Here is a 20675-nt window from a genome sequence, read left to right as displayed (position 1 = left end):
AGTTGGTATGTGAATGATGTTTGCCACCTTGTTTATGCAGGTAGAGATGATTTGCTCATTGTTGAGGACATTTGTATCTATACTTCTGAAAGTTATTTGTTTACTTTTATGGTACTTTCCTTGTGGGTTTTGGTATTCAAACCTGGCAATATGGAGTGAAATAATTCTCACATTTCACATCTTCTTGACTTACTCTTCTGATACTAGTTTAAGAAACTTCTCTTATTTTAAGGTCTCGAGCAATTCCTTTGAAACTACATAGATAATGCAGAGTAATCTTCCTATCTTAAGGTCAGCTGTGCCATGTAAGATCACAGTGTCATGGATGTGATATCATCATATTCACAGGTTTCAGGGATAAACACAAAAATTTGGGGGAAAGCTTTTAGAATATTTCGTATGACTAATTCAAAATTATATGTGCACTACCATGCTTATTATGAAGTAACTTATAATATGAAGATATGGAAGCAACATAAGTGTCCCTTGATAAGTGAATGTAGGAAGAAGATATGGGCCATGTGGGCAGCTCAACCATATGAAAGAATTCAATCTTGACATTTACAGCAATATAGGTGGACCTAGAGGGTATTATATCAATTGAGACAAATCAAACAGGAAAAGACAAATACCATATGATCTAACTGATATTTAGAATAAAAAAACAATGAACAAATGAATTCACAAAACAAAAATAGACTTATAAAAACAGAACAGTCTGTGAGTTGTTATGGGCAGGGGGATGGGAAGACCAGCAAAATTGGTGAAGAGAATAAAGAAGTATAACATTCCATTGTAAAATAAATTTAACACAAGAATAGAAATAAAGCATGGGATATAAAATCAACAATGTTCTAATTTCTTTGTATGTAGAGAGATAATTACACTTATGTGTTGAACATTTAAGAATATAAATATGTTATGTATATATGTGATTTGACACATGCACTATGTATGTCAAATCCATATGCTGTACATCTGAAAATAATATAAAGCTGTATATCAACTCTATCTCAATAAAGATATAACAGAAAAGGAATGTTTCCTAGCACAACGTCATACACTCATATTTTCACAGATAAACTGGAATCAGTATTTTTCCATTTTAATTAGAATGTACAATTTTACCAACAAATAAGCCATTATAAGTATCTTTGATTTTTTTCTAAGATTTTACATTTGCAACTTTTGTAAACCTATGCAATAAATTCTATCTTGTATTTTATCATCAATCTTTTTTCAAGAAACTCAAGCAAATGTAGTCTATTTAGCTGTTCTGTTACCCTTCCTTTCTTCTAATATTCCATATGCATTTTTGATGAAATTTCCATTCTGTTCAAAATAATTGATAAGAAATTGTTTAAAAACAAATCTGCTTATGATGAACATCTTCATTTTCCTTTATCTTGGAATGCTTTATTTTAATTTAATTCCTGAAGAGTATTATCACTGGGTAGAGAATTCTGGATTAACTGTGTTTTATTAGACTATACACATTTTCTGTCACTTTCTTCAGTACTCTACAGTTGATCAAATCCATAATTATTTGAATCATTGTTTAACGTCATGCAATATGTCATTTTTCTCTTATTGATTTCAATGATATCAAGCCTAATTAAGGCTTTCTTAACTGCTTGCATCAGTAAGTATATGCAGTTTTCTAAATTTGTGATGTTTTCAGCTATAATTTCTTTTAAAACATATTCTTCCTGAGCTCTTTATCATCTCCTCCTATGATTCAAGGAATAATCCTGGCAGATTGTTTTTCTTTGCTGTTTTTCCCAAACTTCCCTGAATACTGTTCATTTTGATTATTTCTAGTGAGCTATCTTACAGATTTTCCTGTTTATGTCCTCTATGATCTTCATCCTCTTTGAGTTCAACTACTGTCATTTTAAGACTTGTATATTGTATTTTATTTGTCTTTTTAAAGTTTCCCTGTTTTGTTGCGTTTTCTACACCTTTGCATGTATGAGCTTTACCTGGTGGAACATTTTTATAAAAGCTGCTTTAAAGTTTTTGTGGAAACTTTCCAACAGACACCATCTCAGCATCAACTCCTGTGGTTACTTGGTCCTTGGGAACTTGAAGATTTCTGTTCCTTTAGGAACCAGGTAATTCTGGACTTCACCTTGCACAGTTCTTTGTAGTTTGTAAAGACTGTGAGGTCTCATTTAAATCTTATAGAGAATGTTGAACGTCTTTTTAAAAACCTTTTTTCGCTGAAGTCATCCTGTGGGTTTATGTCAGCAGTTTTCACCCGCCCCCTCTGTGCCGTGGTTTTGTTGCCTCTCATTGAGTATTTGCAGTGCTGTCTGCGTCGGTTCCCATGTCTGTCATCCAGGGAGAAGTCCGAGCGTCTAGACGTCAAGCTCAGCACTCCACGTCCTCACTGTCCTCTCTGGGGTCAGATGAGCGCCTGCAGTTTCATGGCATCACTCACCTGAGGCTTCCTGGCTCCACCACCTTTCTGAAAACTGACTCGTTTATTTCCATTTTCTGTCTCATGCCCAAAGAAGGAGTTTTAGATATCCTATTCTACCATGTATTTTCTACTACACATGATGTCTGTGGCAAAACTGAAAAGGAAGAAAATGAGAGGGTTTTCACATCCTTTGGAGAACACAGCATCTCTGGAGAATAATAAAGAACCCCTGGTCCTCGGGGCACTGCTGCTGTCATTTCCACCATGCAGACGTGCCCTGGAAGAGGATGGCACAGGAGGACCCAGGAAACCGCAAGGGGAGATTCCACATAGTTTCTGGAACATCAGGAGTTTCCTTAGTCCTTGAGGTAGATGTGGGAAGACTATCTTAGACATGTCTCTGTAAATGTCTGGTACTGATTGTACATTTTGCATCAATAACTTGCATCAGTGCCAGAGAAAGGTGGAGGAAATATTGAAAACTTCCTGCTGGTTCATTAGTAGTTCAATTTCTGGTTTTCTTGCACAATTGTCCTGCTGCCTTTTGCTTCCCAGGGCATCATACATCTCCTCTGCTCACTCCATACTTAGTTAAGGCTGCATTCATCCCAAGAGAGAGCATGGAGTGTGGCTGCACTGCCATGACTCCGACTGCAACGCCATCATCCCCCGTGACACGTCACAGGTGAAGTGGAATGGCCTGAGCTGTGCTACAGGATTCCTGTGGCTGCTCCTACTCTGCCTTTCTGCTATGTAAGTTGAAGAATGTCCGGGATAGGTGAACAGTCTGACATGTGCATTCAGCTTTTTGAGACATTTATCAAAACCAGGAAGTGTAGTTGCCCAGGTGTTCCAGGACATCACTACATTACCAATGAATTCTTATTACCTGGGTACACCATATGGTTATATGCCCTATCCTGTTGCCAGCAATAATCGGTTCTCAATACTGTGGAAATCTGCAATGTCTGTATGGAATCTAGAAAATTCCCATGTTTGCTGTGGACATTGGCATACCCAATAGTAGAAATTAGTGAGGATATCAGATATGATATCCAGAAAGGCAACCGAGGACATAAAGTGTTCAACAACTAAGTTTGGAACTCCAATACAAGTTAAACAGCTTTGAAAATGTGAGGTGATATCAGTTCTACAGAAAGTTTTGATAAATCTCTTAAGCAGGAGCATAAGTATAGAAAAAAATCTTTGAGATTTTTCTCTTCCTTATATCACATATAAACATAAATGTTATAACAATTACCTTTTATATCATTATTTGATCTATTATTTTGTATGAACTGTGTAGAACATGGTTATGTTTTCAAATCTTTAAAAAATAAATTGTCATTCAAGTAACTAAAAGTACATAAACACAATGAGGTATTCATAATAAAATTTTTTAAACTAAATGCAAATTGTTTGGTTAGTTCTAGGTCTATCATGTTAATTGCTGTATATTATTTCCCTGAATGAATGTGCCAAAGTGTGTTCCCCCATTCTGATGCTGATGAACACTGACAGTGTTTATCATCTCCCTGTGCCAGCGATGCTGTTTCTCAACACAGTCAGCAATGTGCTTGGTAACCCACAACAGGCATTTCAGTTGGGTAAATACAAGGAGTGGAATTATTGATTTTGGGGTAAGTATATATTCAAAAGTAGCAGTTACTGACATATCTTCCCACCAGTAGCATATACAAGTTGTTTGCTTCTCATCCGTCACACCATCTATCATTGTCATTAAATTTGGCATTTTGGGTGGATATGTAATGGCTCATAATTGTGGTTTCAAACTGCAATTCCTTGAGATATAATAGTAGTTAATGCTGAATTTGAAGCTGTTGGCCCCTTGCCAACATCCCTGTATGTTCACCATTCTGGTTCAAAATGATGACCTCTTACTGTCATCCTAGTTTCCTTCTGAGAGTAGCATCTGGTCTTAAAACATGCTTGTCCCATTGTTTGTACAAAATGGGAATTCAATGCCCCTAGGAAAAACTTCGCCCAATTACAAATAGAGTGGATAACAAGTAAGTACACAATTTCTTGCTCCCTGGTGAAGCAATTCGGAGACTTGTAGATGTCCCACAAAAATCACCAATGGGATTAAATCTAATTAGACAACATGACATTTTCTGCCTACTGGGTCCATATCTGTTGGATAAATTCTCAGATAATTCAGCTTGTGAACACAAAAGTGAGTAAAAGTAGTATAAAAATTATCAGTAATCCACTTAATTTTCTCCACTTTACCATATTTACAACATGTAAAAAGCTAAAGCTATTTTTAACTGAGAAATAAGAAGGAAAGACTTACTGGGAAATATGAAGGAAGATGGATACCCTGACACCGGAATTTAGGGAAGGGAGTGAAGACTTAGTAAGTCTGGTACAGGAAGCAGGGACTAAGGAAAGGAAGTGTTTTTTTCACCATAGAAACCTGTCTTCATTTACCTGTGTGTGTGTGTGTGTGTGTGTGCACACGCACACTTATGTACTCCTGCACTTGTGTGTGTATGTACTTTCTATTTTTGGATTTATATTTTGAATAGTTACCTTAATTTGGAGACAAGACATAGACAGCGATTGTCACAGTATAGACACGTGAAATACGTCATGAGTTGCCAGTAAGAATGTAACACAGAATATAAAGCCCTCTTTCTTATTTTGCTCTTCTATCTCTTGGTCAGAGATCCACTTCTTATATATTTTTATCTTGTTTTGGGGGAATATGAAATCCTCAGTATTTTGTTTGTATGACATGGAGAACATGATCTTACATTGAAGTAAAACCTCTTAGAAACATACAGTCCCACTCTATTTATGCCAAAAAGAGGTGATCTAAATACCATATTGGCTAGTTTGAATGTTGACATCCTCACTCTTGAAAATTGCAGTGATAAATACAATTTACTTAGTTTTCATTAAGAAAACTCATATTCATTGCTTTGAAGCTGATAAGTACTTTATGTTTTTCACTTTATATTTTTGTAGTCATAGTTTTAGTTCTTTTAAGTCCTAGGATGCATCTTGATTTATAAATAAATTCTTATGGGAGACTTTTATGGGATTTTAAAGTTACCAAGAGAATTCATGGTGAAAAACTGCTCAGATGTTTGTCATGCCCACATACTAGCAGGGCGCGACATTAAAGCCACTAACAGAGTCATAGTCTTGATGCTGAAATAGTGACTATGGACATGCAGAAGGTCCATTTACTCTCCCGTAGGTGCATATTTCCCTTCCTCCCTTCTCCTTGGATTTGCTCCTATTTGTCTCCACCTCGTATTGCTCGATACTGTCCTTGTTTCTTTCATACTCAATCTATCACTCCATCTGATACTGTTTTAATAAGCAGCACACTTGAAAGCGTAAAAGACTTTCAACAGTAGAAATTATTTTTTAAGGAAGAAAATCTTCATCAGGAGTAATCCTTTACACATTAGTGCATCATTTACCTGCCAGTACCATGGAGACTAATTAAGAAGTTACTAATTACTTTATTATTAATGAATCCCTGGGAACAATATGTAATTTGAATTTACAGTGGATTGACAATGGAACGTTTAGGTAAAGGAATTATTGTGGAGAAATGGAGACACATAATTTATAATAGCTTATTTTCCCTACCATTACTGAGATATAGCTTATATAACACTGTGTAAGGCTTAGGTGTAAAACATGATAGCTTGATACACATATATTCGGTGATATATTTGCCACCATCAGGTTGGATAACATGTCCATCAGCTCTATTATGACACTATCCTTTCTTGGTCATGTTTCTTGGCTGCCTTATCACATATTACCTGTTCATACATGTATGGTCATATCTGGCATCTTAATTTTATTCCATTGGTCTATGTGTCTGTTATTATGCACTTTTATAAAATGGTTCCATACTGTTTTGAATAACACAGCTTCATAATATTGTTTGATTAAAGAAGAATGATGTCTATTTTGATCTTTTCTCAGTATTGCTTGGTTTAAGTTTATATTATATTCCATATGATGAGGAGAGTTTTGACTTCTATTTAAGTAAGCAAGGACACTGGAATTTTGATATGAATTTCTTTGAATCTGTAGATAGCTCTGGGTGGTATGGACATGTTAACAATATGAATTCTCCCAGTATATGAACATGGGATATCTTATGTATTTGTATGTTTTAAATATCTCTCACTAATGTCTTACACTTTTCAGTATACAGATGTTACACTTTCTTGGTTAAACATATTCAAAATATATTTGTGATGCTATTGTAAATGGGAATATCATTTCCTTTATAGCTAGCTAATTATTTATTTATCAAAATGCATTAGATATTTATATGTGTATTTGCACTCTCTGAGTTTATTAGTTTACTGATTCAGCAGTTTTTGGTTCAATCTTAAGGATTTTCTTTCTCTTGTTTATGTCTATTTATTGATGTGCATACAATAAAATGCACACATCTTTATGTACAGGGTCTATATTGGATGGTCAATTTGGTTTCTTGCTGTGGGATTAACAGCTGAGACATAAAAGTAAATATCTAATGGTTGATCTCTTGCATGCATCTTGCTGCACTGATGGACAGTGACTGCATTGGGGTGTGGGTAGGGACTTAATAATATGGGTAAATGTAGTAACCATATTGTTTTTTCATGTGAAACCTTCATAAGTATGTATATCAATCAGACCTTAATAAAAAATTTTTAAAAAGTAAAGTAAATGTTTCATGTTAATATGTTTGTTCTCATCTAATGGACTGCTCTCCATTTCCTTTTTTGTAATTAACAAATCCATGTATTATTATTTTATATAATGAGGACTGGATTCTTTCATACCATATGCAAACTCTATGACAGGTAATAAAATGAGAAATAATACAAAGCAAATATAAGATTTAAAATGCTAAAGTAGCACTATTACTTTACTTCTTTCTTAAGGACTATATGGATTTCCCCACTGTATAAAGTCAAATGACAGGCAGTTGACCTGTCTGTAGATACCCCAGCAGTTAACCTTGCTGCAACTTAGTTCCTGCTTAAGATTCATCTGTAGCAAAACCAATCTGAGAGAAAAGAACAATAGGTGCTGCCTCTTGGAATCTGGTGTGAGTCATGAGCGGTGTGACAAGGACTGCAAGCAGTTCTCGGGATCCTTCCTGAGGCAAACCCAGTTGAGGAGCACACCGTGAGGCTCACGTTTCCAGATGACTTTACGGGACACGAGAAACTTTAAGAGGTGATTAGTTTACAGTTGTTTAGCTTGATGAAAAAGCTCATCCCTATATTCATGAATCGATGCCTGTCTTTTTGCTTGCTGTAACTTAGTTAAAGCGCGGGAGCGCGGACTTGGCGCTCAGTAACCAGAGGAAGTCTAAGCCCTCTGCATTAAATGTCATTCTGACTCGGTTTCTCATTTTTGCGGTCCCCGACTGCAGCACCAGTCACTACCATGAGTATCCCTGGAATGCTGTACATGATGTATTTCAAGACAATGCTGACTTTTGGAAAATGAAACTGTTTCCGAAGCATAGCAGGCAAGGTGCACACAGCCTAGCTGATGGGATACAAGTACACATAATGAGGCAATAATTTCATAAAGATTTGAAAATGACTTGGAAAATTAATTACAGTCCAGAGAGGGGGTTATAACAGGATGTCTTTGAGTAATGTAAGAACAATTCGGAAGTGATAAAGGAAGGACAGAATGCAGAAAAGAGGAGGAGAAAGATATTGAACCCAAAGAGTAAAAAGAGAAACAGAAATGCAGAGAGAGACCATCTGACTGGGGACTAAATCTTCAAGGTAATTGGGATTCCAAGGATGAGGAAAAATCTGGAAAAAATGATCCATGATTGTAGATAAAAAATGTATCACATAAGAAGCATTGAGAGAAAACATTCGTATTTCCAGAGGTGACAGGAAAAGGGAATGGAGTGTGCAGGGTACACCATCAACTCAGAGCCAACAGCTCTCTAGTCGCACTGAACAGAAAAACTGGTCTCAAGGCAAAGCGGAGTCTACTTTCAGGAAGTTTAGTCTGTGTAGTTGGGGAAAATCGATACCAAAGTTCATGGCAGCTGGTAAGTTGTGTGTGTGTTAGAAGATACTGTTTCTGATTTTGAACATGTTGAAGGGAAGATGACAGTCATATACTGAACGGAAGTAGTTATCCAAATCCAGGATAAAGTAAGTCCTCTCTGGAGAGACAAGCAGATCTGAGAATGTACAGGGTCACCAGAAAAGGGGGAAAAGCAGGTAAATAGTAAGTGGAAGCAAAAACTGAAAGGCAGTATGAGTGAAATGATAATGTTATGTACACAAGGCATAGGCATTCACTCACATAAGGGAAAGAATTGAAGAAAATCTATGGGTAGACATTTAGATATAGATTTGAAAGTAGATATAAAAAAATAATAATGGTATTGGTATAGCTATGGTTATGGGTATGGATGTGAACATAAATCCAAATTAACTCAGAAGGCTCAGTTTATCTTTCTATATTAGTGTTCTCTGCTACTCGTGAAAATTCCTGTTATGGGATGATATACATTAAGTTTCCACTGGATTGGGATAGACATATATGTACATACATATGAAGACTAACAGATGAAATTTATGTCTATCTTTGCATCTGTATAAATTTCAATGTGCCTTTAAATATTTATTCTGTGTCAATTAAAATTATTTTATATGAATTCTTCCTATAAATTTATTCTAGAATGAGTATTGAGTCATTATTTTTTACTCTTACACTCACTGTAAACATGCTCAGTGACATAAGACCCTGCTGAGTGCCCCTTTCACCTCTGTGTTCCTCAAGCTGTAGATCATAGGGTTTAGCATTGGGGTGATAACCCCATAGAGCATGGCAATGAGTCTGTCCCTGTCTGGGGAGTGGTGACTTGAAGAGGGACGAATGTAGGTGAAGATGGCTGTGCCATAGAATAAACAGACCACCAGGAGGTGGGAGGCACATGTGGAAAAGGCTTTGCGCTTCCCTTCCACTGACTGGATCTTTAGGATTGTGGATATGATGTATACATAAGAGATGAAGGTGGTTAGGAAGGCACCAATTCCCGAGACACCTCCTACCACTAAAACAAGCATTTCTGCCATGTAGGTGGATGAGCAGGAGAGGGCCACCACTGGGGGGATGTCACAGTAGTACTGGTTAACACGATTGGACTTGCAGAAAGACAGTTGGAAGGTGGACACCGTATGGAGGAGCGAATTGAGAAACCCTGCTGCCCAGGTCCCAGCTGCCAGCTGGGCACAGCGAGCCTTGGTCATGATGAGGGTGTAACGGAGGGGGAAGCAGATGGCCACGTACCGGTCATAAGCCATGACAGCAAGAAGGAAGACTTCAGTCCCCGCCAGGGCCACCAGGAAATAAAGCTGCAGAGCACAGCCCAGGAAGGAAATACTGTGATCCCCAGTCAAGAGATTGTCCAGCATCTTGGGGACAGTAGCTGATGGACAGAATATGTCTAAGAGGGACAGATTGGCCAGGAAGTAATACATGGGTGTGTGCAGCATTTTCTCCATCCCAATGGCCAAGAGAATGGCCCCATTTCCCACCAAAGTGACCTGGAATGTGACGGCAAAGACCACAAAGAGAGGATAGCGCACCTCGGGGAGGTCAGAGAGGCCCGCGAGGACAAAGTGAGTCACGGTGGTGAGATTGTAGCCGTCCATCTCCTCTCTCCACAGTAGTGTCTCTGGAGGGAAGGAAGGCAAAAAATGGGTTGTAGACAAAAGCCAAGGGGACTATTGATTAAAAATTTGGTAAATCACTCTTGCATGGCTGATGAGGATATGGTAGCCATTTTTAATTAGAGATCCCAACTATTAGAACTACTATTAAAAACACCTACTCATTTCATGTCGTTTTTGGAATACTCATCTTCAGTTCTTTACAATAAGTCAGCCCTCTGAGACCCTAAGGAAATGTTTAAATATTCATCTTCTCAGTAAAAATTCTTGTGAGCCTTTCACCAATATTTGGGATTTCACAGTTCAGTGAGAGCTACTTCTGTGTTCTTCACACCTAGTTGCTCATTTACCTTATTTTCCTTTGTAGTATCTCAGCATGATAATTTTATGCACTGTCTTAATTTTAAGTACCTCAAAGGCAGAAGCTACGTATTTTACAAGGTATATAATTTTTTAATATACTTTTTTCACAATATTTGATTCGCTTTAGTTGTACAACAGAGTGACTCAATAGTAACACACATAGTAAGTGTAGATCCCCTGTTACCATACCACAATATTACAATATTATAGGTTATATTCTCTATTTGTACTTCCATTCCTATGACTAATTAATTTTATAATTTGAAGTTTTAATTCCTTATCCCCTTCACAATTTCTGCAATTTTCCCACCTCCTGATTTCACTTATATGTACAACACAAACCCCACTAAATAATAAATAAATACATCTTATTTAATATTAATAACTGTTAGCAACTAGTAGATATAGACATATAACAAAAGAATAATTATTTGTGTGTGGAAGAATTAATGTTGTGTCTTCTGCTTAGACAAAGTATATATGTTCATAATAATACATATGGAAATGCTTTTATGACTTAGAATTTAATCATTAATTTTAACAGATATTTTCCAGAATTAGTATAGTTAGATAAATTTAAATAGTCTATAAAATTAAACAAAACAAAACAGAAATAGACTCATAAACAGAAAATAGACTGCTGGTTATCATGATAGGCAAGTGAAATAGTTGCAGAAGATAAAGAGTCACAGACTTCAATTAATTTAGTCACAGGGATGAAAATACAGCATAGGTAATCTAACATATTTATGGTGACCTGTGATAACTACACTTACTGTCACGAGCATTTCTTAATGTATATAATTGTTGGAGAACTTTGTTGTTTTCTGAAACCAACATAATACTGTTAATCATCTATATTTCAATACAGTTTTTTAGGAATAAAGGAGGAATAAAATGGTTGCTAGTGTCTAAATGTGAATGAAACTAAATACAAATATATTCACATAACACTCAATGCCCACTCTCCTTAAAACGAACATTTCAACATGTCTGTATTCAAGGAAATATGAGACCACAAACATGGGTGATTGAAGCTCTTGTTCATATCAACTCTTTTAATTTTTAAATTGCTTTTGTATGTATTTAAAAAGTCCTCATAATCATAAATGCAAGACTATGAAAACAACCTAGCTTAAGGTCTCAAAATCCATACTTCTGTGGATGGTTCTGTCACATTGAAAACCATATGATTTTTTGTATCAGACATGGATGATGGAGATAGAGGAAGATGATTAGATAATAAAATGCAAACTTCATTTTCAATGGTTCCCCTCCACATTTATTTTGTCTACTGGAAATTGCTAATGATATATTTGCTCAGATAAAATGCATAGTATAAGTAATACAAATTATATATAATGATTTACTTTTACAAATGGAATGAAATCATTTTCTACCAGCTTTCTTTAATGCAACATTTCTTTGTATCTCTTCTTTCTTCCTTTTTTTCCTTCCTTCCTTCTGTCTGTCTGTCTTTTGAAACTTGCAGAACTCATCTTGGTTGGCAATCTTTTTAAAATCTTACTTTATCTGATGCAGCTTATAATACTCCTAAACTATTGTATATCTACCTGAGGGCTACTTCCCTTTAACTTTATTTAATTGAAATATAGTTAATCTACAATGTTATATTAGTCTCTGTATCTAACATAGTGTTTTGAAAATTCCATACTTTGCTAAATGCTCACTATGATAAATGTAGATAATATCTGTAGGTAGTATCATACAAACATTCCACAATATTTTTACTATATTCCCTGTGCTGTGCTTTTATCCCTGTGGCTAATTTATTTTATAATTGGAAGCCTGTACCTCTTTACCCCCTTCACCCACTTTGACGACCCTCCCATCCCTCTTCCCCACATGATATTTAATGGAGGAACTCTGATGTTACTTGTGGGATGATTTTATTCTTTCCTCAATCCACAGCAGGTCTGTGTCATGCTTGGGAGGGAGAGAAAATGTATTTTCATGATGTCAAAGTTGTGAAATTTAGGAAAGAAAATGACTATAATAACCACAAAGTGCTTGGATTTATTCAATCAGCAGGTTTTTAGTGAGTGAATTAAAATGATTGAAACAAAAACAATCTACCTTGTCGATTTACATGTCAATTCACAAATTCTCAAATGTCAAAGTTCTACAGAGCAATACAATTTCATTTCTCTACATCTTTACAAATTCATTTTCTGAAAATATTTTAGAAAGTCTTGAAATTTTTCAAGGTACTTTCTATTACAAGAAAAATTAATATCTTGATACATTAAATATTAAGTTCTACATGAAATGCTCATTTTACTTTAAACCTCTACTTATTAATTTGACTCTTGGTTTTACAAGGATTATTAGAAATAAACTGAAACATTCTCAGAAATACGTGTTAGTTCTACATCAGTTTATATAATTAATATGCATTATTTCAAATAATATAATACTCTAAATTTTGTACTTTGTTGCCTTAATTTTAAATCAAACTTCTGTTCTTGGCGTAAAATGTGCAGAGTTTGTTCATTTGGGGAGAAAACTTGTGTTCACATTAACAGCACCTTTCTTGTGAATCAAATATAATGAAACAGGTGTTTGCCACCTCATTAAAAAGACAAGGGTGATAGTATTCTTAATAATGCATTAAAGAAGTTCTATAACGCTCCTTATTAACCCGAGAGTGATAGCAAATATAATAAAGACTCAGAGAAATCCTTACGAAGAGTAATTACTCACCTTCTTTGTGAGACTAATTGGTGTAACTGTATTCATATATGTGTATGAAGAATACATGTTAAAATCAGTTGCTTTTTCTTTTCATAAACAGTCCAGCATAAGGAGAGTTATAGCAAGGGATATATGCAAAGATTATGTTCCTCTTGGAAATTATCCATAAAACAAGCTCTTGTATGTACATAACTTACCGATTTGTATGTGGTCAAATCTGAATGGAACATATAAGAAGCCTTTTCCTTTAGTAAATAGTTACTTCAAGGATCTGCTATTGAGAGTAAAAGAACATTAATTAATGAAGCAAAATTAATCACTGATTAGTCTTGAACCATAAGATAATGAAAATTTTATAATTATTTTGTCAATATCACAGATAATTACATATTAAATTGCTTTAAAAATAGGAGGATGTTCTTACTAAATCTATATTTCTAAAGATGTTTATATTCTTCCTTTTGAAAAACTCAGTGGATTGATTGCTTATAATATAATCAAAATGTCTTTCTGTTATTATTGATTTATTATAAATTTAATATCTCTTTTTGATTTGTAACATTTTTCCTGTCTGTTAGGTCTCATGGACTAGTTTTCTAGGGAACATGCATTCACATCTATGGTTCAGAAGAATTCATTTTACAAAGCAGAATTTTAAAAACAAGATTTTGGATACATACCTGACTGGGCATGCACAGTATTTAAGGCTCTAGTTAGACAATTTCAGACATTAATTAATACATCAACTATCCAAAATTTTTTATTATTTCCTTTGTCTTACCCATTTGATAGTCAATGTTAACTATTTCTGAAATTTATATATTTTTATACCATATTAACATCTTTACAAACACCTACTTATTTATCTTAGCTTAAAAAGTCCAGAAATTAAGACACCTGTATTGTCTTTTCAGTTTCACAGTACTCACTACTCATATAAAGCATTTTTTTAAAAAGTGAAATGGTCTAATCAATAAAAGGAAACATCAACATTCAAACTGAAATCTCTTGTATATATTGGATGAATGTTGTAATTTATTCTAAAGTTGATATTATAGCCATATTCCCCTTAGGGAGGAAAAATAATAATGAGGTCTCTAGAGAGAATACTCTTGTCTTCCTCATAAATTACTACCATCCTAATGGGAAGAATTTATTAATAATAATAGGCACTTATTTTATGTTTGGTCAAGTTAATGTAAATTTTAAAAAGCTGAACTCTAGAGGAGTGAAAATTTTGTTTGTTGTAATGTAGGGTTAGATTTATCAAAGGATGTTCAAGAATTGAATTTCAATATAAAAATAAAGAGTAAAGTAATGCTTTTTTTCTGTAATCATCTAAATCATTCTTCCAAATTATAATTATACCATAGACTTATAAAAATTTGCATTTTTCATTGTTACACAAGTAGACTTCAGTACAATTTTTATGCATTATTACACATGTTTCTACTGTTTAGACTATGCACATGAAAGGTTTTGTTACAATCCTTCAGGCTCAAATTGAGTGCAATTACAAACTTATTTCCACCTATAATTGCTGACTATTTTTCTATCAGAATGATGGGTTAATGTAAAAAATTTGTATCTATGAATTTTAAGAATAGATACATGTAGATCAAGCAATATATGTGCATTTAGTGAGTTCAGGTGAAGGGTATATAAATGTCCATTATACCATTCCAATTTTCTGTAATTGGATAAATGTTCAAAATAAAATATTAGGAAAAATTTAAACATGAACATGCAAAAGACATTGAGAAACATGACTTTCACAGTGCAGCTCCATGTCCACATTTCCACTTAGTCTTTCCCATGGCTGTGAAACTCTGCTTTACCCACTGTTTCCACTGAGAAACACTCTATCTCTGATTGTACCAAATATAGATCTATATGGGCATCTATGTGAGCCATTTTTCATTTTTTTAAATTTATTTATTCACACATTAATTTGAAACCTCTTTTTAGATCTTTAAATTTTTTCTATTAAAGTTATTAAATAGATTTTAACTTCATTTAGTGTTTTAGGTTACCTGTTAGGCCTACGGGCAACAGAAGTGGATACTGGGTTATAACCAGAAAATCCCTGTATATTTCTTTCTACATCCTTTCAAATCCACTTTTCCTCTTCATTGCTAGCATTTGCTTGATTATTATGTTATTTGAAAATAATGATACCCATGAATCAAAGAATGCCCCTGAAAAATATTGCTTAACCAACATAAAGAATATTGTCAATGGTTTTATAGTATCTTTTTACATTGATAGATAATAACTGCATTAGTTAGATGAGGATTTAATAATGTATATAATTGTCAAATATGTTGTATACTTGAAACCAATGTTTGAACTATTTTTTTACTGGTGGTGTGTTTACTTTTTCCTCCATGGTAAGTGTGCTTTGTAGTTTTAGGGAAGAGTCCCTTGTCAGCTATGTCTTTTGAAAATATTTTCTCCTAATTCATGGTTTGTCCTCTCATTATCCTGACATTGTCTTTTGGAGAGCAGATGTTTAAATTTTAATAAAGTTGTGCTTACAACTACGACTTTCTTGGATTGTGCATTTGCTGTTGTTAGATCATTGAATTTTAATTTTGATAAAGTATGTTTTCCAGTCATTTTATCAATTTTTCTTTGGTATCATTTTAGGCATTCTGTGTAGTCAGGTAGTTAAAATTTTATTTGTGCTTTCTTTATAGTGTTATAATTTTATGATTTCTTTTCTCAATTAATTTGGTAACCAGTCTCCATTAAATTGCTTTATAGTATCTTTCTCAACGAACAAATGACCACATGTGCATGGATCTTTTTCTGGACTATGTACATGTGTCCAGTGACCTATTTCTCTATCCATTCACTAATACCCCAAAGTTTTAATTGTACCCTCATAGTAAGTCTGAAATTGGATAAACTGATACATCCAAAATGTTTATTTTTTGAATTATTTCATATATTAGATTTTCTCTGTCCAGTCCACATAAGCATTACTGTCAGTTTGTCTAGATGTATAAAAATCCAGTTGTGAATTGACTGTAACTATGAGAAAAGCATAGATTACTAGGATAAGAAATAAAATATTTGATAAAATTGTGTTTTCTTACAGTCCATGAACATGGTATGTCTTTCTGTTTAATTAATTGTTTCATATCTTTCACTGATATTTGGAGGTTTCCATCATAATGATCCTGAACCTATTTACATAATTACCTGATATTTCAATTAGCTTTGGAGTTATGTCAACTGTACTGCTTGCCTACCAAATTCTTATTGCTAACAAGGAGAAATATGATGCACTTTCATGTTTAAAACCTATGTCCTGTGACTTTACTAAACTGACACTAATTCTAGGAGGTAATTTTGGTGCAGATTTCTCTTGATTGTTTTACATTGAAAGTCATATTATCTCAGAACAGGCACGTTTATATTCTTCTTTATAATTCTATGGTTTTGTTTATAGTTCTAATATTATTAAATTGCTAGGACATATACTACACACTGTTGAATGCGGTTCATAGGGATTGACATCCTTACCTTGTTCCTTATTCTAGTATTTAGGTATTCATCTATTATTTAGTCTTTCTGTAATAAGTCTGAAATTAAATGTAGTTGTTTTCATGTAAATGATATTTGTCACCTTCTGTATGCTGGTGGATATGATTTGTTCATTGTTGAGGACATTTGTGCCTATACTTCTCATAGCTATTGTATGTTAACTTTTATGGTACTTTCTTTGTGGGATTTTTGTATTCAAAGACAGCAACATGTTGTCATAATTCTCATATTTCACATACTTTTGACTTATTCTTCAGATACTAGTAAAATAAAGTTCTCTTATTTTAAGTTATCATAAAATTCCTTTGAAAATACATAGATAATGCAGGGTAATTTTCTCATCTTATGGTCAGTTGTGCCATATAAGATCACAGTGTCATGGAATTGACATCTCATCATATTCACAGGTTTCAGTGATAGACACAGAAATTTGAGGGAGTATTTTCAGAATATTCCTACCACTAATTCAAAATTACATATGTACTACTATGCTTATTGTGACATAATTTACAATAACAAGATATGGAAGAAATATGTGTCCTTTGACAAATGGATGTAAGAAGAAAATAAGTGATGTGTGCAACTCAACAATATAAAATAAATCAATATTGTCATTTGCAGTAAAATAGGTGGACCTAGAGAGTATGTCAATTTAAATAAGTCAAACAGGAAAAGACAAATACCACATGATTTAACTTATATGTGGAACCAAAAAACAACAAACAAAACAGAAATAGACTAATGAACACAAAGAACAGTCTGTATAGTCTGAGCAGGGGGTTGGGGAGTCTGCCGAAATCGGTGAAGAGAATGAAAAGGTACCGCATTCTGATCATAAAATAAATTCATCACAAGAATGGAAATAAAGCATGGGAAATAAAGTCAGTATTCTAATTCTGTTGTCTGTTGACAGAAAACTACACTTTTTATGGTGAACATTAGGTATATACATTAACGTGCATATATATATGTGTGTATGTGTGTGTGTGTTAAATCATTATGTTGCACATCTGAAATCAGTATGATATTGCATATCAATTATATTTCAATAAGGATATAACAAAACTAAACGGAATATTTCTTTGCATGACATACGTTCATTTTTTCACAGATAACCTCAAAATAGTATTTTTCCATTTTAAGTTGAATGAATGAATGAACTAAGCCATTTTACTTACCTCTCTGTGTTTTTCTGTTTTTAATGTATAACCATTGTAAACCTACAGAAGAGAGTTTAGCTCTTGAATTTTATCAACAACCTTATTTCAAGGAACTCAAGCAAATATAATCTCTTTAGCTTTTCTGCCGCTCTTAACATTTCTTCTATTATTCCATATTTATTTTTTATAAAATTTCTAATTTGTTTCAAATAATTTTACAATTGTTTTACAATAAGTCTTCTCATGAGGAATAATTTTCCTTTACATGGGAATGTTTCATTTTATTTTCATTCCTGATGGTTACTGGCACATTGTCAGTCACCAGGGAAATGCAAACCAAAGCGCAGGAGCTCTAACCTCACGGCAGTTAGAGTGGCCACTGTCTGAAAGACAGGAAACAAGCATTGGTGAGGATGTGGGGAAAAGCGAGTCTTCCTGCACTGCTGGTGGGAATGTAAATTGATGCAGACTATGGAAAGAAATATGCAGAGTCCTAAGCAACTAAAAATAGAAATTCCATATGACCCAGTAAGTCCACTTCCAGGTATTTATGAAAAGAATTCAAAATCCCTGTTTCACAATGATATGTGCATCCCTGTGTTTACTTATGTATTGTTTACAATAGCCAGTATATGGAAGCAACCTAAGTTAAGCATCCATAACCAGATTAATGAATAAATAAGAGGTGGTACATATACACAATGGAATATTATTCATCCATAAAAAAGAAAGAAATCCTGCCATTTGCAACCATATGGATGGATCCAGAAAGTATTATGTTATATGAAATAAACCAGATGGATAAAGGGAAATACAATATGATATCACTTATGTATGGAATTGAAAAAAAAAGAAATCAAAATTAAAATAAAAGTAGATTTATAGACACCGAGAGAGGTCTGGAAGTCACCATGGGGGAGAGGTTAGTGTGGGTGGGTAGTGTGAGTGAGGCAGATAAATAGGCCCAAAATCTCAATCATAAGTTGATCACAAGTTGGGAGTGCAGTATGCAGAAGACAGTGATTCTTTAACGTCCTCCTATGTTGACACATAGTAAGCGTACTCGTTGGGATGAGGTTTTAATAGTGGGTTTAACTGTAGAATCATTGTATAGCATAATTGAAACCAATATAATATTTTATTTCTGCTATAGTTTAATGAAAATAAATTAGAAAGAAATCACCCAGTATTCCAGTATAAACTAAATGACACAATTAAAAATATCGATAGTCACTTCACTGATGTGATAAATGGTAAGTAAGGAAAAGAAGATGTTCAGGATCAATAGACATGGAAATGCAAATCAAGGTTACATATGGAACCAGCAGTAAAATACAACATAGTGACCATTTCAAATGGGTTTGAGGATGAACAACTGAATCTCTCATGCACTGCTGGTGGCAATGTAAAATGCTGTACCTAATCTGAAAAAATGTGGTCAGTTTCTAATACAGTAAACATATACTCATTACCCAGAAATCATAGCCCTAGCTTTTTTGGAGAAGTAGAAAATTATATATACCAATCTGTATACAATATCAATCGATAGCCATTTATTTGGAATCCTCAAAATCAGGAAATAATACAGATGTTCTTCAAAGATACATATAAAAATTTACTGCTTGGCGATAAAAATTTACTACAATATGTGCAATAATTTGTATGAAATCCAAAACACTTATGCTGAGTGAAACAAGTAGTCTCAAAATTTACATATTGTTGATTCTATGTGTATAAATTCTCCACATGGCAAAGCTATAAGGAAGAAGAGACAATTCCCTGTTAGGAGCTAGGGACTGAGTGAGGATGTGGATACCAAGGAATATGAGAGGGATCTGGGAAAATCTTTATGTTTCTATTGCAGTGGTAGCCCCAAGACTCTAAACAAGTGACAAAATTCATGGAACCATATACAAAAAAAAATGATATTTATTTTCCTGTAACAGTAAGGAAACATAATTGAAAGAAGCGAGGAAAATCCGTAAGTTTATGTTTCCATACTCTTTTTATGTACTTTTATTTTAATAGTTATTTTAATAGTGAAAATTGTTATTATTTCTTAAACAAGAATTGCAACTTTTATGTTGCATTCATTGAGGGAGAAATTCAGAGAAACAGGTCCAAAAAACTTAGAGTTAAATATATAATCATAGATAAGGAACTGTTTATGAAGAACGAAATGTTAAATCATATATGCATAAAAGCAATTATTTTGACAATATACAAATACTAACATATTACAAATAAGAATGTAGTGTTCAATTTCCTACCTTGTTTACTATTATGACATGGAATATACACATATCAAATTTGCTATATTGCATCAACTTGAACTTTTTATAAGGTTGACCATCTAAGTACAAGAAAATGGAACTTGTACCCATTATTCTGGATGTCTTTTTTGCTGATGAGGTTTACATAGATAATTCTACTTCTCCAACCATAAGCCCATCATTAAAAAGAGAATAAATATTAGTGGACAGCTCATAATTTACTAAAATAACAAATGAAAAGTCAGACTAAAGGAGATTGTAATGTGTTACATAAGCCTGATGGTTAATCAAATACTTCTGCCTGGATATGAATATATGCAGTTTAAAATTAAATACATATGTATAAGCATATGTATGTATATAGAGAGCATGCTAATTTTTTAATATAAATATATGAGAAAGAACTTAGAATATATGCAGGTCTTGACACTGCTGGTCGCTTTACAAAGATTTGACTCAAATGAAAACCGTATGTCCAGGA

The 20675-nt window shown here is 33.8% G+C and overlaps 1 protein-coding gene across 1 annotated transcript; it reads right to left on the bottom strand.

Annotated features, from left to right (window-relative positions):
• Positions 1 to 9186: 9186 nt before the first annotated feature.
• On the bottom strand, positions 9187 to 10113 carry LOC140846109 (olfactory receptor 5V1-like). The gene has a single exon (XM_073221550.1). The coding sequence runs from the start codon at positions 10111 to 10113 to the stop codon at positions 9187 to 9189; it is 927 nt and encodes a 308-aa protein (XP_073077651.1).
• Between the last annotated feature and the right edge of the window lie 10562 nt (positions 10114 to 20675).

The sequence above is a fragment of the Manis javanica genome, chromosome 14 (assembly GCF_040802235.1).
Source record: "Manis javanica isolate MJ-LG chromosome 14, MJ_LKY, whole genome shotgun sequence".
In the NCBI taxonomy this organism is placed as follows: domain Eukaryota; kingdom Metazoa; phylum Chordata; class Mammalia; order Pholidota; family Manidae; genus Manis; species Manis javanica.
This window is presented reverse-complemented; position numbering and strand designations above follow the sequence as displayed.